At 34.2% G+C, this 17,059-nt stretch overlaps 1 protein-coding gene across 1 annotated transcript in view; it reads right to left on the reverse strand.

The window, feature by feature from the left end:
- LOC128984820 (ribosomal protein S6 kinase beta-2-like) overlaps positions 1 to 17,059 on the reverse strand; it is a 138,179-nt gene that overhangs the window by 3,787 nt on the left and 117,333 nt on the right. Inside the window, exons 7-10 of the mRNA XM_054404188.1 lie at positions 10,980 to 11,108; positions 3,133 to 3,223; positions 2,446 to 2,562; positions 1,769 to 2,008 (exon numbers count right to left, since the gene is read on the reverse strand). Of these exons, the coding sequence (XP_054260163.1) occupies positions 1,769 to 2,008; positions 2,446 to 2,562; positions 3,133 to 3,223; positions 10,980 to 11,108 (577 nt within the window). The remainder of the gene's footprint in view (positions 1 to 1,768; positions 2,009 to 2,445; positions 2,563 to 3,132; positions 3,224 to 10,979; positions 11,109 to 17,059) is intronic.

Here is a 17,059-nt window from a genome sequence, read left to right on the forward strand (position 1 = left end):
ATATGCAAAAACACATACCAGAAGTTACAGTACATAGTTATGACATCATTCTGCCCTTGTTTATATTGATATGCAAAAACACATACCAGAAGTTACAGTACATAGCTATGACATCACTCTGCCCTTGTTTATATTGATATGCATTAAACATGCCAGAAGTTAAGACAATCCATCTCCCCTTACACGACTTACATTCCAGGGAATGCCTAATCCATACCAACATGCCTAGCCTCTCCACATTCCTACAGTATATAACTATGACTCAACTCCTGACCTTGTTTTTTTAATTTGTTAGTCTTGTGTGAGATATAATTATAATAATTGAATAAGAATAAAAAAGGCTTTAAGACGTTTTCAGGCTTCCTGAACACCGGCTGGATTGCCGTTCAATGTTAGGAATATTTGTAGTTTTTGGAATGGGTTGGAAAAATAACTTGTAGGCCTACTACTACACATTTATTTTAAAGGCTTTTTGGCTATAATCGCTGAAAATAGGTACTGTATAACCAGATAATATCAGAATAAAATAAATCTTAACACTAAGTTGGATGGAAGTCAGTTGCAGTTCAGCACAATGTAGTCTGCTTCCGGCAACCGGCGGCGTCGGCTTCCCGCGTAGGCCTATTCATGGTGGTAGGTAGTGTACATCCAACTTACCTTCTGCTTCTTCCGAACCATCGCCACTCGCCAGTAAACCGTAAAGTTTGGTTTACTATAAAATCAATCAAGAAAGTATTGCAAAACGGTTTATAACTATTAAAATTACTTGAAAAAAACTGTAATAACGATATCAATTAAATTCACGGAATAATACGATTTTCACGCATATTTCCCGGTTTTTTCACGGCTGTTAAAATTCACGCATAATTCCCGATTTTCCCGGAATTCCCGGCCGCTGACAACCCTGATATTCCTTCAATCTAACCAGTCCAACACAAATATTTGGTTTACAACTGAGAACTGTCATCGATTCACTTCAACGGCTGCTATTTAAGCCTGAAATCTAGCTAAAAACACGAAGAATTTCTAGAAAGAGTTGCAAATAGTGCCAGAGTGGTGTTCAATCTAAATTTTATTTACTGTAGATAATTTCAGACAAAATCTTTCAGTATTTATGTCCGGAACATGACATGAAGTCATTTTTAACGGTGAGAGGTTCAGCTATGTACACAACCAAACAACTATAGTATGTAATAGACAATGCGCACAGCCGAATGACAAGACCACGTTTAGTGAGTGACACTGGTGACTTGGGTTGGTAGCAATGCGAGAGCGACGGCGGGCTCCCACGTTGAATAAACGATCCCATATAACACAATGCATATACGAACCGCTACCCGCCGGCGGTTTCTTAGTGCAAGCGGGTGAATTTACAAACCTCTGCGGGTACCCACAACTTCTGAGACCGCTCCTATTTGAATAAAAGCACCCATTTACGGCAATGCATTTACATAACCGCGGTGAATAAAAGGGGCCTAACAGTTGATAACCTCGGTAACTATGTGGGAGAAACTATGACATTTTATGGGGAAAATCACAAAACTTGCAATAACTTTTGAACCATAATTTTTACAACATTTTCAACATTCTATTTAAAGTTAAAAGGGCTATAACATAGGTGATAATTTTAAAACAAAATCCTTTGGCATATCTTGGTTGAAATCTGATTTTTTCCCGTTATTTTATAGGATTTATAGGAACAAGTCACTTTAGCCTCTGAAGATAAAGTTTTTTTTAATTACTTTGTTCGGTAAACAATATAAATTACCTGAAACACCATGTTAGCACTTTCACTGAGTGTGCTTTCATCAGGGCTGTCGATAGGCGTCTGCTTGGTGAACTTGGTGTCAAACTGGCTGACGTCGTCATCACCACTCAACGCAGGTCGGAATGGAGGCTCCAGTCTACGACTTAACACATCAGCCCAGTTGATGTGTCTGAAGAAGGGGTGTCTCTTGACTAGTTCCCCATCCCCTGGGCCGGCACCTAGTCTCTGGCAAGGAGTGCGCTACACAACACCGCTAATGTTACTAACGGATACATTGAGTGGTAGTAATGATGACAGCACTGCTGTTGTATTTCAACTGTCTTACTTTGTCACGGCGAGAGCACATTCAAAACCTCAATTTTAGGACAACCCTCATATTTTAAAATATTTTAACTCGGTCATAATCAATTAAAATCAGTGTTAGAGTGACTGGACAACTCAATTTAGACAATCAAAAGTATTTTATCACAAGTGTCAGATGATTTTAGGCTAAAGAAAATGTTTAGATAGGTAATGTTAAAATGTATTAGAAAATCCAGTCTATTTTTTTGAAAACAATAAGTTTATTCAGTTTATTGCAAATAACTCAATTACTTTGGCTAAGAAAACTTAATTACTGGTTGTGTGCACTAATGTAAACAGGAATAATATATATTTTAATTTGATCTTAGTCTTACCTTGAGCAGTTTTCTGACGAGGTCGCGAGCGTCTGGAGTCAGGTATGGAGGAAGCACCAGTTTACCTCTCATGATCTTCTCTATTGTCTTCTTACGGTTCTCAGCAGTGAAGGGAGGCTGTTAAGTTATCAAAATTAAAATCATAATGAAACATGAATAGACTGCATGCGTCTACAGGGTAAATGGACAAAAGGTACAATTTTTTAAACAAGTTGAAAGACCAAGAAGAGTATTTACAGTACTTATTAATTGGTTTTATCACCAGGAAATAAAATTATACTAACATAACTAGAAACAAACTAGTTTTATTGAAAAACACAATATTATTCATTACAATCCTCCTTTCTTTGATATTGCAAAAGTGGTCAATGGGCATTAAATATTTTAAATTTAAACTTTATGAGTCTATTTAATTTAAATGTGTCTCCTCCTATTGAGAAGATTTGCCCAATGTACAGGTAAGCCAGCTCTTCTTATCAAAAACAAAATTAAACCTATTCTGGCTCAGGGCCTTTCACCAAGAATACCTTGAAAGTAATAAGTTAAAGTCATGACTAAAAACAATCATAATTTATTTGTCAATGCTTTAGCATTTAGTTTTCAATTTGTTATGTATTATTCTTAGTTGCTATACTGAACAAATTCATCATGGGTGATGCAAGTCTGGAGTTAAGATTATTTACTGACCGCCCCGGTGAGCATGTCGTACATGAGTGCTCCCAGTGACCACCAGTCAACCGCCTTGCCGTGACCACTTCTCGTCAGGATCTCTGGAGCCCTGTCAACATACCGTAAAACTAACTGTCCCTTCTTACTATAAAACTAGCTGCTAATGCCTTTATTATAATTATTCTAATTTTTAATTTCTTTGCTGCCAAACAGGGTTATTAAGATTGTAGTAAACAGTGACAAGAGTCAGTAGTTTTTAGACAACATTTGTATTTCTCAATGCCAGTTTAAGTCATAAATCATCAGTTAAATAGGTTCACACATCTCAAAGAAATCCTAAAGTCACAACAATGCAAGAATTCAAAATGAAATATATGGGAACAGCAAAGCTTATTCTGGGATTTAGAATAACCCGGGATAGGACAAATAAGAAGATTTTCATCGATCAACGAGCCTATCTTGAAAGTGTTAAGAAACGATTCAACATGGATCAATTCAATCATATTTCTATTCCAATAAATGTTGGAGAAAGACTTTCAAAAGTGTAATCACCCAAAACTGAAGAAGAAGCGGAAAAAATGAAGAATGTACCCTATCAAGAAGCAGTTGGAAGTTTATTATTTGCTGCGCAAGTTATATACAGGGTGATAGATATAAGTGTGCTAGCTGTTTTATTCAAAAACTATAAGGGATATCAAAAAAAGTTAAATGTTAAGTGCCTTGGAATTTTTATTTTGAAAATTTTAGTAAAGTCGAAAAAAAATATTTTAGCCGCCATTTTTCCAATATGGCCGCCAACTTTGATTTTTCTTATGGAACACTCTGTATTTTATGATGTAATATTCCAGTAGAAAATGTAATTTTAAGACGATTTTACTCTTGTGTTTTTTTTCAGAAACCTAACCGTTTCAAAGATAATAGTGGTTAAAGTTGTGAAATTTCTAATAGTTTTCGAATAAAACAGCTGACATGCTTGCTTAGGCCTTTATCAAAACTCTTTCTCATGCCGAAATTTCAAAACTTATTTTCTACCAGAACACATCATAAAATACCATAAGAAAAATCAAAGTTGGCCGTCATATTGGAAAAATGGCGGCTAAAATATTTTTTCTGATTTGACTACAATTTTTAAAATAATAAATCCAAGGCACTTACCATTTAACTTTTTTGATATCTCTTATAGTTTTCGAATAAAACAGCTGGCACACTTATATCAATCACCCTGTATATATACTGTATACATGAATTTAAACGGATGGTGTTTTTGGCCTCTAGGGACCTCAAAACGAAAAAGTAAATCGGTCCCGGGTCCAGTTCGTACCCTGAGTACTATGGTAATAGCTTATTCCCTATATGGGAAATTCGCTAAAATCTATATCTATAAAAGAGGAACTATGTATGTGTGTGTATATATATATATATATATGTATATACGTTATGGACTCCAAAACCGCTCGACAGATTGTAATGAAACTTTCAGGCATTATTAAGCATCTTTCAAGGATGGTTCGAGTGAAGTTTGGTGCAGATCTGTCAAAAGGGCTCTGCCCCAGAGGGTTTTAAGTGGGCCAATGTCAGACTTTTTGATCTACAATGTTTACAAATAAATAATTTAATAGCAGATGTTTACTTTCACCAACTGTTTTGTACGTTTGAATAATTAATTAGGCTACAACATTCTGTATTAGCATTAGTCATGATTTGAAATAGTGCCACAGTGTTTCTACAGAGTGCAGCACAGTAAACTATTTTACTTTTGAATAAGTCCAAATGTATTAAACCCCAATCGCAGCACACCTGTGCACTTAACAATGCTTAAATTCTCTAATGTTAAATATTAAAACATAAAAACCTTTGTATTATAAACAATAAAAGGGATGACTTTTTAAAATTTATGAAAAGAGCTAATTTGCAACCAAAAGGTGAGTGAGCGTAGCGAACGAACATCAACCTGGAGGCGAGTTAACGTAGCGAACAAGCTAACCTGAAAACAAGTGAGCGCATTGAACGAGCTCCAACCTAAAGGTGAGTGAGCGTAGCGAACGAACTTCAACCGGGACGTGATTGAGCCATGCGAATACTTATGAAGTTAAACGGGGCAAAGCCCTAGGTACAGCTAGTTAACATATAAAAGTAGTACCTTGAAACAAAATTTGTGGTAGAAAATGGTTTTCTTGGGCCTACTGAAGCAGTTTTTAACGTTACGTTTTTCACATTATATTTTCCGATAGTTACTTATAATTAACTGTAAACCGGCAAAAAATCAATAATTATTACAATGAAAATAATGTATTTTCCAAAATTAACTAAACTAAAAGTCAAAGCTAAAACATCAATTCAATCCACAGTCGCGAGTCTATTGGGAATCGTATTGTCATCACATAAATCGTCTTGTCGTCTGTCTTGTGTCTACACTCTACTACAGTTCAGTTCCGCCATTGCTTGCTACACAAACGCACAACGCGAACAAATATTTATTGCGGTCAAGGTTAAGTCCATACCGGCAATGGCGGCAATAGTTGCGCATTGAACTAGAGCTACAACGCAACCGAAGGTATCATCACAAACAATAGAACTCTCTGTGGTATCACTGAATGCGAGAATTAGGAGACGTTGGCCGCCATATTTACTAAGGGAATAGTACTTTGGAACTAGGGGATTGTGGGATTGCCAATAGCCAATGAGTTGGTTGATTCTTCTAGTGGTACCAACATAACAACATTTTACAGCGTCTCGATTTTCTAGCAGAGTTGCTGTGCCAGTGCTACCTCCATTTGGATGTTTTCAGTCTACAGCTATTTCGTTTCGTAAAAAGCAAGAGCGGTTCCCTGATTCCGTTTACTTATCAGACTTGGATACGATAAATAACTGACATCGTACGATAATTTTGAGCCTGCATGAACTACATCGGTTGTCTGATTCAGAATTCAAACATGGATGATTCGAACAACAAAAAATTGACCATTAGTATCAAGAATCGTGAGTAATATTTCAGAACTGGTATGGAATCGAGAAATTCTGTTATCGGCTTATCCCTATTTAAAATACAATTAATATTCCACTAGGACGTAATTCTATGCGTAGATCGACACTGCTGCTACCCTGATACACGCTTCACGTTATTATAGAGCTGGCGGCGAGTTGGCGCATTCTGTCGACAAACCTGAGATTTCATTCTCGAATCTGGTTAATTTCTAATCTGAATCTTCCGTAAATATACATTCACTATATAACTTTTTTTGGATAAATTGGCTCAAAATTGTTAGAACTATAAAATTCCTCGTAATTAAACGAACATAATGATAATAGTTGAAATTCGCGGAAAATCCCCGAATAATACAATTTTCACGCATATTTCCCAGTTTTTTCACAGCGGCTCAATTCACGCATAATTCCTGATTTTCCAGGTCGCTGACAACCCTTAGAAAGTTATTTTTGTTTACACACCCACAACTAGAAGGTGGCTGATTCTCTGACTAAGGCACTCAATAAAGACAAGCTCATGAAATATATTAATGAGCAAGGAATATGCAAGTTGGGAGGATGTTGTAATGTCTAACTTTCATATTCATCTTGCCCGCCTAATTTGTTTATAACATATAATGTTATAATTATATTATTACTACGTGAAACCCATCGAAATCGACGGTTACTGTCAAGCATACGCTAATTCATCTAACTGCCATAAATAGAGTACATTTTACAAATTTTGAGCATTTAGCAATGTTTAAAGAGTAATAAGTTTAAAAATAAAAATGACTATTTTGTTACCCTAGTAACAAAATATGGTTTCATCATTCAATGAATAAAATATTTCCCATACCGTACATCATCGGAGTTATTGTTACTATGTTAACTAGTTTCTCTTCTTTGGAAGAAACTTTAAATAGTATTAAAATCATATTGGTGGGTCTTTTGTGGTAAACACTTCCGCGATTTCATCAGTGTAATGCAGATTAAATCTACGCTTTTATTTGAGAAAAAATATCTGTTTGTTGAGAAGGCACGTTCTTACTTTAAAGTGTTGTCCACCCTTAACCTGTGTAAGTTTTTTTTTTCCTTTGTCAGTCGGTCATCATACCGTACTTCTGTGCCAATGAATAACCCTCTAGCATAGTTTAGAGAAATTAGTTCTGGGGTTACTGTTTAAGCTAGAATTACTTGACATGCGGCGGATGCCAGTTGTCTCAGACTTATCAATTTCATAAAGTGGTCAATATAATCTCTCTTCAAAATGTTAGGTGTAGTGGAATATACTTGTAGTGAAGCTGGCTTTTATTCTTGAACTGTTAAGGGCCTCGTTCATATGGTCGTGCGGCTTCATTGGCAACAAATAATGCAAATGACAAAGCAATGCTGCATTCCCAAAAAGCAAATACTGTTAATTGTTACGTGAATAGTGACGTTTACAGGCATTGTTGTTAATCAACGTATCTTATAAAGGATGATGAGATATATTTTTAAAGGAACATGACTTTTCTGTAATGAGTAGCTGCTTAAATGGCAATTACTCTTTGTGCAATTTTTTTACAGTCTAAGTGTAGTGTTATTTAAAAAAATCCCACGAGCAAGTGGGCCACGGTCCGTAATAGGCCACTGCAAATCATCTGTCAAGATAGGTATAATTTTGGGCAAGGTCTCTGTGTTTGGATGTTATTAGACACGATAAGAGCACAATGAACTTCTTCTGCAGATGAATAATTTGTTAGGTAAGAGATAAATGAATTATAAATGTCACAATCCAAGCGCATTAAAATGGCTGTGGCCTGAACTTTTTTGTAGTATCAAGTTTAAGCATTTTTTGTGTAGATATCAGGGTAAGCTACATAATATTTTTTTAGGCTTCTGATCGTAGCACAATATTCGTTGAGAATATTTTTTAAGAGATACATTAAATGGTTTTGTTGCTGATTGTCGCTAGCCATGCACAGCCCTTATCATTAGTCTAATAACATACAAAGGCTCTCTAAGAGTTCAAGTTCTAATTTGTATACATATCTATATTCATATCTACATATCTATATTATGTTTTCACCATGCCGAATGAATACATCGAAATAACCTTTCTGAAAACTCTGCAGTCAATTGCAATTTTTCAGCTTAATGACTTTATAAATCATGCACATTATTTCTACATAAAAATTATAAAAGATTTAATCCAGTTGCTGTAAACCACTATTAATTTAACAAAATATCGATACGGCTTATATGGTCAACGTGCCCTAATGCACGTATATTATTTTGTATTGTATTAAACAATCAAAATTTTTTCCAATGATTGAAAACATGTAAAAGTGGTCATAAAGGCAGACACCAACCCGTACAATAAATATAGATATAAGATAATTCAATAAGAAATAATTTTTAGAGATACTGAGATATTATGATTTTCCACTGATTTCGTAATGGGAAAATATGACATGATGCAGAAAAAACTCTAAAGGTTACTGGGGCAGAGTCCCGAGGGAATTTAGTTTGCTTTTCTTTAGATGGCTCATCAAAACCAAGACCTTACTTTAGACACCTCTACCAAGCTTCCACACCCAGCCGTTCTCTCAAATTAGTTAAGACAAAGTTTCAAATTTAATATAGATTCCCCCACCTTATGGGAGAAAACCCAACTTTGATGGAAGATCCTGCCAAAACTAATAAAGATTTCAACAAATTAAAACCACTTTGCAAAACTAAATATCGAGGCAATTTTTTTGACACTTCAAAAATCTGTCTAAATATGAGGGTGGAGTTCTGTTCACAAAAATCGGCTTAGCGTATTATATTTATAGATGGATATGTTTTTGTTTATTTTTCTGTCAATATATATAGTTTTTAGAAATTAAGTTTTTATTTTTTAAAGTACCTATAGCAACAACGCTAACAAATTAAAGTCGTTTCAATGCTAGTTTAACTGAAAGCTGGTTTCAAACTATCATTGAAATGTTTATGTTACAAACTATTTGTTTACAAAAATATTGATCGCCGTTGTTTGCCTACATACTCATATACTATTTCACTTTAAAATGTAGCTTTTTTTACCATGTAAAGGATAGTTAGTTAAGAATAGTTCTGCATTATCAGGAAATGTGTGATTTTGCATTAACAAATAAAATTACATAAAAAACATATTTGATCTGATTATAAATGTAACATGTGACTGATATTTCTTGTGTCACAACAAACACAATGATATTTTGAACAAAGTTTGTATAAATTTGTAGAATACATTTTAAACATTAACAAATGTTTGAAAACTCTTAGAAATAAAATTTTTAAATTATATGACAACGCTTACAATAAACCTAAGAATAAGTCCTAAAAGTTCCAGAAAGATTTGTTAAGTGGTTTCTTGACAATTAAGTTTAATCATAAATGTTAGTGCAAAGCTTTTAGAAACCTGTACTTTTTAGAGGTTTTCAAAATGCAAAATCTTTAACCGAAAAAAATTGTCATTGTTGATGACCAATGTGTTAAGATTATGGTTTTTTTGAGCGAAGCTCACTTTCCCTCACTTTGTAACTTCTTTGTAAGAGCATCAGAATGTAATGGCTTGACCAATTGATATGAAATTTGGCCAACAGCTAAAGAATACTGAGCACTATGTTTTGGTAAAAAATATTTGCGAATTTCCTTCTGGATTTTATTTTACGGGTCACGCAATTTTGCTTGTTATTATAATGTAATTTGAAATAAAAATTATATTGGGTTTATGACATATGGGTTTATCTCGTTTCATTTAAATAAGATAAACATATGTTAGTTGTTTGTAACTGTTTTGTTTACATTTTAATGTTTACTTTCATCCTAGGTTAAAGTTGGAATGTAACAGTTTATCAATGGAAGTAACAGTTTTGCTATATTTGTTTTGAGCATGCCTCAAAGGCCACGTCGTAATATTGGTCGTCGCACCAATAATGCAAATATTGTAAGAGAGTGGCGTCGTAAACAAGAAGAACCAGATGAAGCAGTGGCGGAAGAAGCTGATAATGATAGGCAGTTAGCTAATCAATTCCAACATGAATTAGATGCACTAAAATTTTACACTTGCACTAACTGTCATCGCCAACAACTAACAGCTTCAAATCAATCACCGATTTGTTCGCGTTGTCGTTCAAATGCAACTAAATTCACGGCGTTAAATAACGAATTAACTGACCTGACGATTGTAGAACAAATGTTGATTGCACGAGTACATCCTGCTATGCCCATTTACAAAGTACAAGCAAATGGTCAGGATGGCCAGTTTCACTACAAAGGTACAGTATGAACTATCAGATAAATTTGTCTTTAAATTTAGAACTTAAATAATATCGGGCAAACAAACGTTGAATCTGTTGAAAGGGAACATTTATTGTAGGGTGTTAGCTGCTTTAGCCATTGACAATCTTTAAATAATGCTTCGCTCATTTATGCGTCTAAAGTGAAACGGCAGACCACCCTAGTTTACTTTTTTTTACTTAAATTTGATTTTTGTTTTATTACAATCAGATGATCCATATTACAGATATTTAAGCTCAAACTCGAGTTCCCCTGGTGTTTTCCTCGACAGTGGTTCAATTGAGAAAGTATTTTGAGGAAAGTGAATCTGGGTTAAACTACATTCACTATTAAACAATAATTGGGGAAAGCGGACCTTAAACAACAAAAAACTGGATCTGAAAAAGAGTTCAAACTGGATACCACATTTCAATGTTCTGTATAAAAGGCCTCCAAAATCTCCCTATCCCCTATCACATACTACCACAATCCGTTTCCTAAAGTACAGCTAATTGTGTTAACTAATTTTCTTTAAATCATTGTTCTACTCAACTTTAACATCATACCTCATCACAATTAGGCCTACACCTTACATTGCCCCTCACTATACTCACATGTACTCAATGGTGCCACAGAATGTGTGAGTGACACTGCCCTCCTGGATGTGTTCCTTGCACAGACCGAAGTCTGTCAGTTTCACATGTCCCTGGGAATCCAACAGTATGTTTTCTGGTTTCAGATCTCTGTTGAACACATAAAAGTTAGGAAAATTTTGTAAAAAAAGGTTACAAACAACTAGTATGGTGTTTTTAACAAATAAAACTTAGTTTGCAATTTGCATTGAGTATACCAAGTTGATTTTACAATTGCTGTTGTGTCAAGGGGTATTTAAGGGTTACACAATACTATGGTATAATAAGGTACTTAAAAATAGTTTTCACATTGATTGAATTCAGAAGTTACAATTCTTGCACCAAAATATATGTATAAATATAAGATTTGGAAATATTTTCTTAGGGCAATACAGTCTAAGCTGTCAGTTATAGCACGGCCGCAGCGTTCAAAGTGGCAACACTACACTGCTCAACGCTCGCACCGCGGAGGAAGCACTTGTATCTATTAATTTATATTTTTTATATCCAACAACACCGATTTGTACAAAAGGAGAAGGAAAGGATAATATGAGGTTTTTTGTGTTGACACAAAAATATATAATATATCATTTTTTCCAAAAAAGTTATTTATCTATTATACATTGCTTTTTCATAAATCTTAGCCTATACAAAAGCAATTAATTTTATTATTATTGACCTGTATTAAATAAAATTTTCGAGTTTATTTTATATATATGAAGTAAAATTTCCACTTTTATTGTTGGCTTTGGGACCAAATCGTATTTTGATGCATGCTTAATCAAATCACGATTCGATGCATTGAATCGAATAATCAAATACCAATTTTCATGCATTTTTTATGCATCGCACACTACTATATTTGACCATAGATAAGCGCGGTTGCCATGTCGTGCAACTCAGTCGGTCGACCGGCCAACTCAGCCAGGTGGGAGAGATTCCCTCGCCTTGCACCCGCAACGTACATACAGTGAACGAGCACTTCACGCTCTTCTGCTGCTCTGTCCAGTGTTGAGCTTCAATAAAAGATGTTTTCTTCTGAGAGTTTTAAAGCCTTTGTGTGATAAACGTAACATTAACTGGTTGAATATTGTTGTACGTTTGCCAGAAACTAAAAAATGTGATATACTTACATTAAAATGTACTTTTTATAGACAGTAGTCTATGCAATATGTAACCTAAGCATTTAAACCTGGAGGAATTTTTTTGTATTTTAAACATTACAAACAGAGAATAAGTGTTTCACCAAACAGGGTGTCTTGTAACCATATGAACAAACTTTGTCACGTTATTCAGCATGTCAAAAGAAGCAAAACATTTAATAATTTTCTATCTAATTTCGCTTTTGGTCTGTCTGTCTGTATGTGATTTTTACAAAAATATTCATATAGCTCCTTAACCCTAGCGCTGGCAAACGCCGGATATACGGCGCGAACGGCCGCGGCCGAAATGGCAACGCCGGATCTACGGCGCGAACGGCCGCGGACGAAATGGCAACGCCGGATATTCGGCGCCAATGCAGATGTTACAGTAGGCCTATATTAATTTTTTTTTTTTTTAGTTTTGTTCACTTTTTAGGGCTACTGTTGTAATAAATAAGTTAAATAATACAAACCAGAGTAAGTACCCTGGAACTATATATTATAAAAAAGGTGTACGGTTTTGTACATGACCTGGGTTGGATGATTATTTGGTACTAGCGCGGGGGTACGATCGACATAGTAATAGGGCTATCAAACAAAATACACAAAATAAGCTATATAAACTATATATTTTTGGAATCAGCACAAAATTTACCACAACTTTACAATTTACCTTATGATGATAAGTCTTACATGCACTTAGCTATACGACGGAATATAAAAACATTTTATAAAAAAATTAATAATGCATACAATTTGGAAAAACCAAAAAACCAAAATTTTTTTGTGGTAACCATGTAAACCACCTATATTATTGTTCTTTGTGTTATTCTGAACAAAATGATATATAACAATCCATAGTTATGTTGATATTTCAAATTTTTATGATGGTTTAAAAATTATATTACATAATCAATAATATCCCTATGCCAGTACAGCGTTACACTAGTGCCAGCTCTAGGGTCAACTGTTTGAGCTACGGCGTTTGAATTCTATAAAAATGTGTTTATTGACAATTATTATTGTGCAAAGTATGTATAAAAAATATTGAACCTTTGAAAAATTGTGGCTTTAAAAAATATTTAATGCCATGAAAACCTTTAATTTTACAACATACTTGCAGAATACGTAAAAGTTGGCAAATTTCATGCAGATTACAAAGATGTATTAAGCTTAAGTTTGGATCAAGAATGACTGAGAAATTAATTTTATTTTCTTGCCCTACCTACAGTTTTCTCTATTAAACAATAATTATATATAACTATAACATAACCAAATAACTATAACAATAACTATATTGAACAATGTTTAAAAGTTTACCTGCGACCGTTTTTTAAATTAGCCATTTCAGTTCTTGAAAAGTTTCACTTAACAGCTGTTTACTTTCATACAGCATAAAAAGTTTCATTTCATAACAGCATAGTTTTTCTCATAACAACACAACGGACCAATGAGTTTCAACACAGAGCATGTTTTTTGTGGTTTCAAGGATTGAGAGAAAAGAAGTAAAATTATAATGCTTCGAACATCAACTAAACAGCTGATCAGCTTATTAGTTGACAATTTTAATTGTTGATCCGACTTGTTCCTGTTGATACTCGCGTATTCTTATTGATGGAAGTTAAAGGAAGGTAGATTAAACTGATTTTAAAACCTTCCAAATGGCTCTAAACAATATTAGAATATTAATTTTGTGAGAACTAATCCAAACAGCTGATCGTTATTTCAAAAAATTTAATAGAATGGTAATAGTAAACAATAGGAGAAAATTTGACAAAAATCTAACAAAATTGGGGTTTTGATGGTTAGTTATTTTGTTTTCAAAGAAGCGAGGCCATGTTTTTATAGCCAAAGACATTCTCACCAATCCAGTAAATACAGAAAAATGATTTGAACGTTGATCGGTACTCTAGTTTTCTAGGAGTAGGCCGTGTAAAGTGACATTTTGGCGTCACAGACAGAATGACAGAATGTACAGACAGACAGACTGACAGAAATTGAGATAAGACTCGTTTCGGCTTTATTAGGCTATGAAACGTAAAAATAACCAAAAACTGCATAATTCTAAGCAATGTACAGACAAAAACTGTAATTTTATTTATATGGATGTCGTATAGGGGCATGGACGGATGTACGTCGGGAAGTTCTCGAACCAAAATACCTAAAAACGCAAATTTCTAAAAATGATTTTAGACCTGAATAATGAGTGTGCCAAATTTTAGCCTTCCAGCTAGTCCAGAAGTTTAACAAATTAGTGATTAATGTGTCAGTCAGTGAGTGAGGCTTATACAAAACAGTGAGGAAATACAAAACATTAATCTAGTGATATTGAACAATAATTATCTATATAATTTCTATTGATTTTCATTGCTATTAAATTAACTGTAATTTATTGGTACTAGCTGTTACCCACAGGCTTCATCCCGTTTGACTTCATAAGCATTAATAAAACTTTTTATTTGTTAAGTTAAGCTGAAATAAACAAAACAGAATACAGTAATACAAATAAACTATCACACCTGATTTTGTATTTTTAACATTAGGTTAATGGAAAGTTCATTTTAGAAAGGAATTACAACCTTTAAGGGCTCTTTATGAAATAATTGATGGTTTAACGCAAGGTTTCTTGTCATGACCAACATTTTAACTACCATGAAATGAAATGAAATGAAATATGTTTATTTATCCCAATATAATTACAGAAAGACAAAGATAAATAAAAACAGTGAGCAAGATTAACTACAGTAGTACAACTATAATTATTAAATGAATCTGCCATACTTATGGGATAGGCCTACATGGGCAGGTGCCTGTGCGTAGGCCTGATTGCTATCAGTCTGCGAAATTTTAAGGGCAAAAACTGAATATGGGGGATTTGTTTTTCTTAATTATTTAAAAGAAAACTGAAATGCGGTTGAGAATGTCAGCGACGACAACCAAAGCCAGTTCAATAAAAAAAGACATCTGGAGGGTGAGGTGGTCTAAGGGTCAAGGATTTTCAGTCAGAGTCAAGTATGGTTTGGTCTAATCAAAGTCTCGGCCTCTTCTATGGTAATGGAGTGCAGTAAAACAAGAATATGAGTCTTGAATTTCTGTAATGAGGGTAAACTAAAAACGTGTTGAATATCATATTTTTGAATTAAATTTCAACAGAGGATCTGAGCAACATAAAAGCAGTTGGTAGTTAGAACTGATTTATGCAGCTGAGGAACAGATATTCTAACATTGTGGGAGTATCTTGTGAAGTGCTGATGTGTGACTTCTGTAAGAATCGTGTTTGAGTTTTTGAATGTGTGATTAAGAAGGAACTGGATGAAAAGATGTCTGACCGGTAGTATTCCCGTCTCACGGAATAGAGCATCAGTGAGTACCTTTTATTTTTTCTAAAAGCAACTTTCAAAATTGATCTTTGAATTACATTCAAGGGTTCCAAGGTGGTGTGATAGCATGCTCCCCAGCAAATAATTCCAAATGAAATCAAGGATTGCACATAAGCAAAATAAGCTCGCTTTACGTCATCCTCGTCTAATAATTCACTCAATTGGTTAAAAGCATAGATATATTTACGAATCTTTTTCTTCAAGAAATCTACATGCTCTGTCCATTTCATTCGGTAGTCAAAATAAACACCCAAATATTTATAATAATCTACCCTTTCAATGTACTCACAATTACAAGATAAACTATTATGGTTGCCGCAGCAATGAATCTTCAAATTGTCTAGATTATAATCAGTGCTGATACTGAGTGATATGGGAAGGAATTTAGTCTTGGTTACATTAAGTGAGAGCACATTTTGATCTAACCATTTCTTTAGAATTGAGAGATCACCAAGAGCTTTGGACCTGACATCCTCCCATGAACAACCCTTTATCAAAACTAAAGTGTCGTCGGCAAATAAAAACAGTTCACCATTTAGGTTGAGTTTCAGTTTAGAAATGTTGTTTATATAAATTAGAAAAAGTATGGGCCCCAGAGTACTTCCCTGAATAACCCCATACTCAATTGAATTTGCATCACTATTCACACCACAGATGGAAACCACTTGATGTCTGTCAGATAAATAGTTTTAGCGAATTTCCCATTTAGGGAATAAGCTATTACCGTAGTACTCATGGTAAGACCTGGACCCGGGACCGATTTATTTTTTCGTTTTGAGGTCCCTAGAGGCCAAAAACACCATACGTTCAAATTCATATATATATATATTTATATATATATATATATATGTGTCCGTTAGCACGATAACTCGAGCAAAAATGATCCGATTTTGATGAAATTTGGTATAAACTTGTAAACCTACATTTATTCTAACGAGTTCGCGAACCAGCATGATCGGACTAAGGGAACGGGGGTTTATGGGGGGGTTTTATGGGATAAAAATAGGTTTTTCCCATTTTTGACCCTAAAAACACAAAATTTTACAATTTCTTTTCACACAATTTTGTAGAGCAAGAAAAAACAAATAATTTAGTATATTGAAGCGTTATTGTGGGCCTAATGGTTTACGGAGAAAATTAAAAAAAAACTGTAAATTTAAAATCCCCATGTTATTCTTATGGAGAATAAGTCAAATGTTGTAGTTTGCTAGTTTATGAACATATTTTGATCGAATTTGGAAAACACATTAATTTCTTACTAAACTATTAACATAAAAAACCTTGTTTACCCTCCCTGTTGCAGCAAACCTAAGTACTCGTTAAACTAATTCTATTTAAATAGGGAATAAATATATTTTTAAGGAGGCATTTTAGTGTAAATCTTATCAGGCTAATGAAAATTCGCTTAGTCTGCAGGTTTGCTGCGGCGGGGGTATTTGAACCATGTGAGAGCAGTGCCTCTGACACCGATCTGTTCCAATTTTGTTAGCAATAAATTTCTGTCAATTGAGTCGAATGTTTTTTTTAGATCTAAAAACAT

The sequence above is a fragment of the Macrosteles quadrilineatus genome, unplaced genomic scaffold, assembly GCF_028750875.1.
Source record: "Macrosteles quadrilineatus isolate MER2022 unplaced genomic scaffold, UCM_ALF_1.0 Scaffold_2__2_contigs__length_208266976, whole genome shotgun sequence".
NCBI lineage: Eukaryota > Metazoa > Arthropoda > Insecta > Hemiptera > Cicadellidae > Macrosteles > Macrosteles quadrilineatus.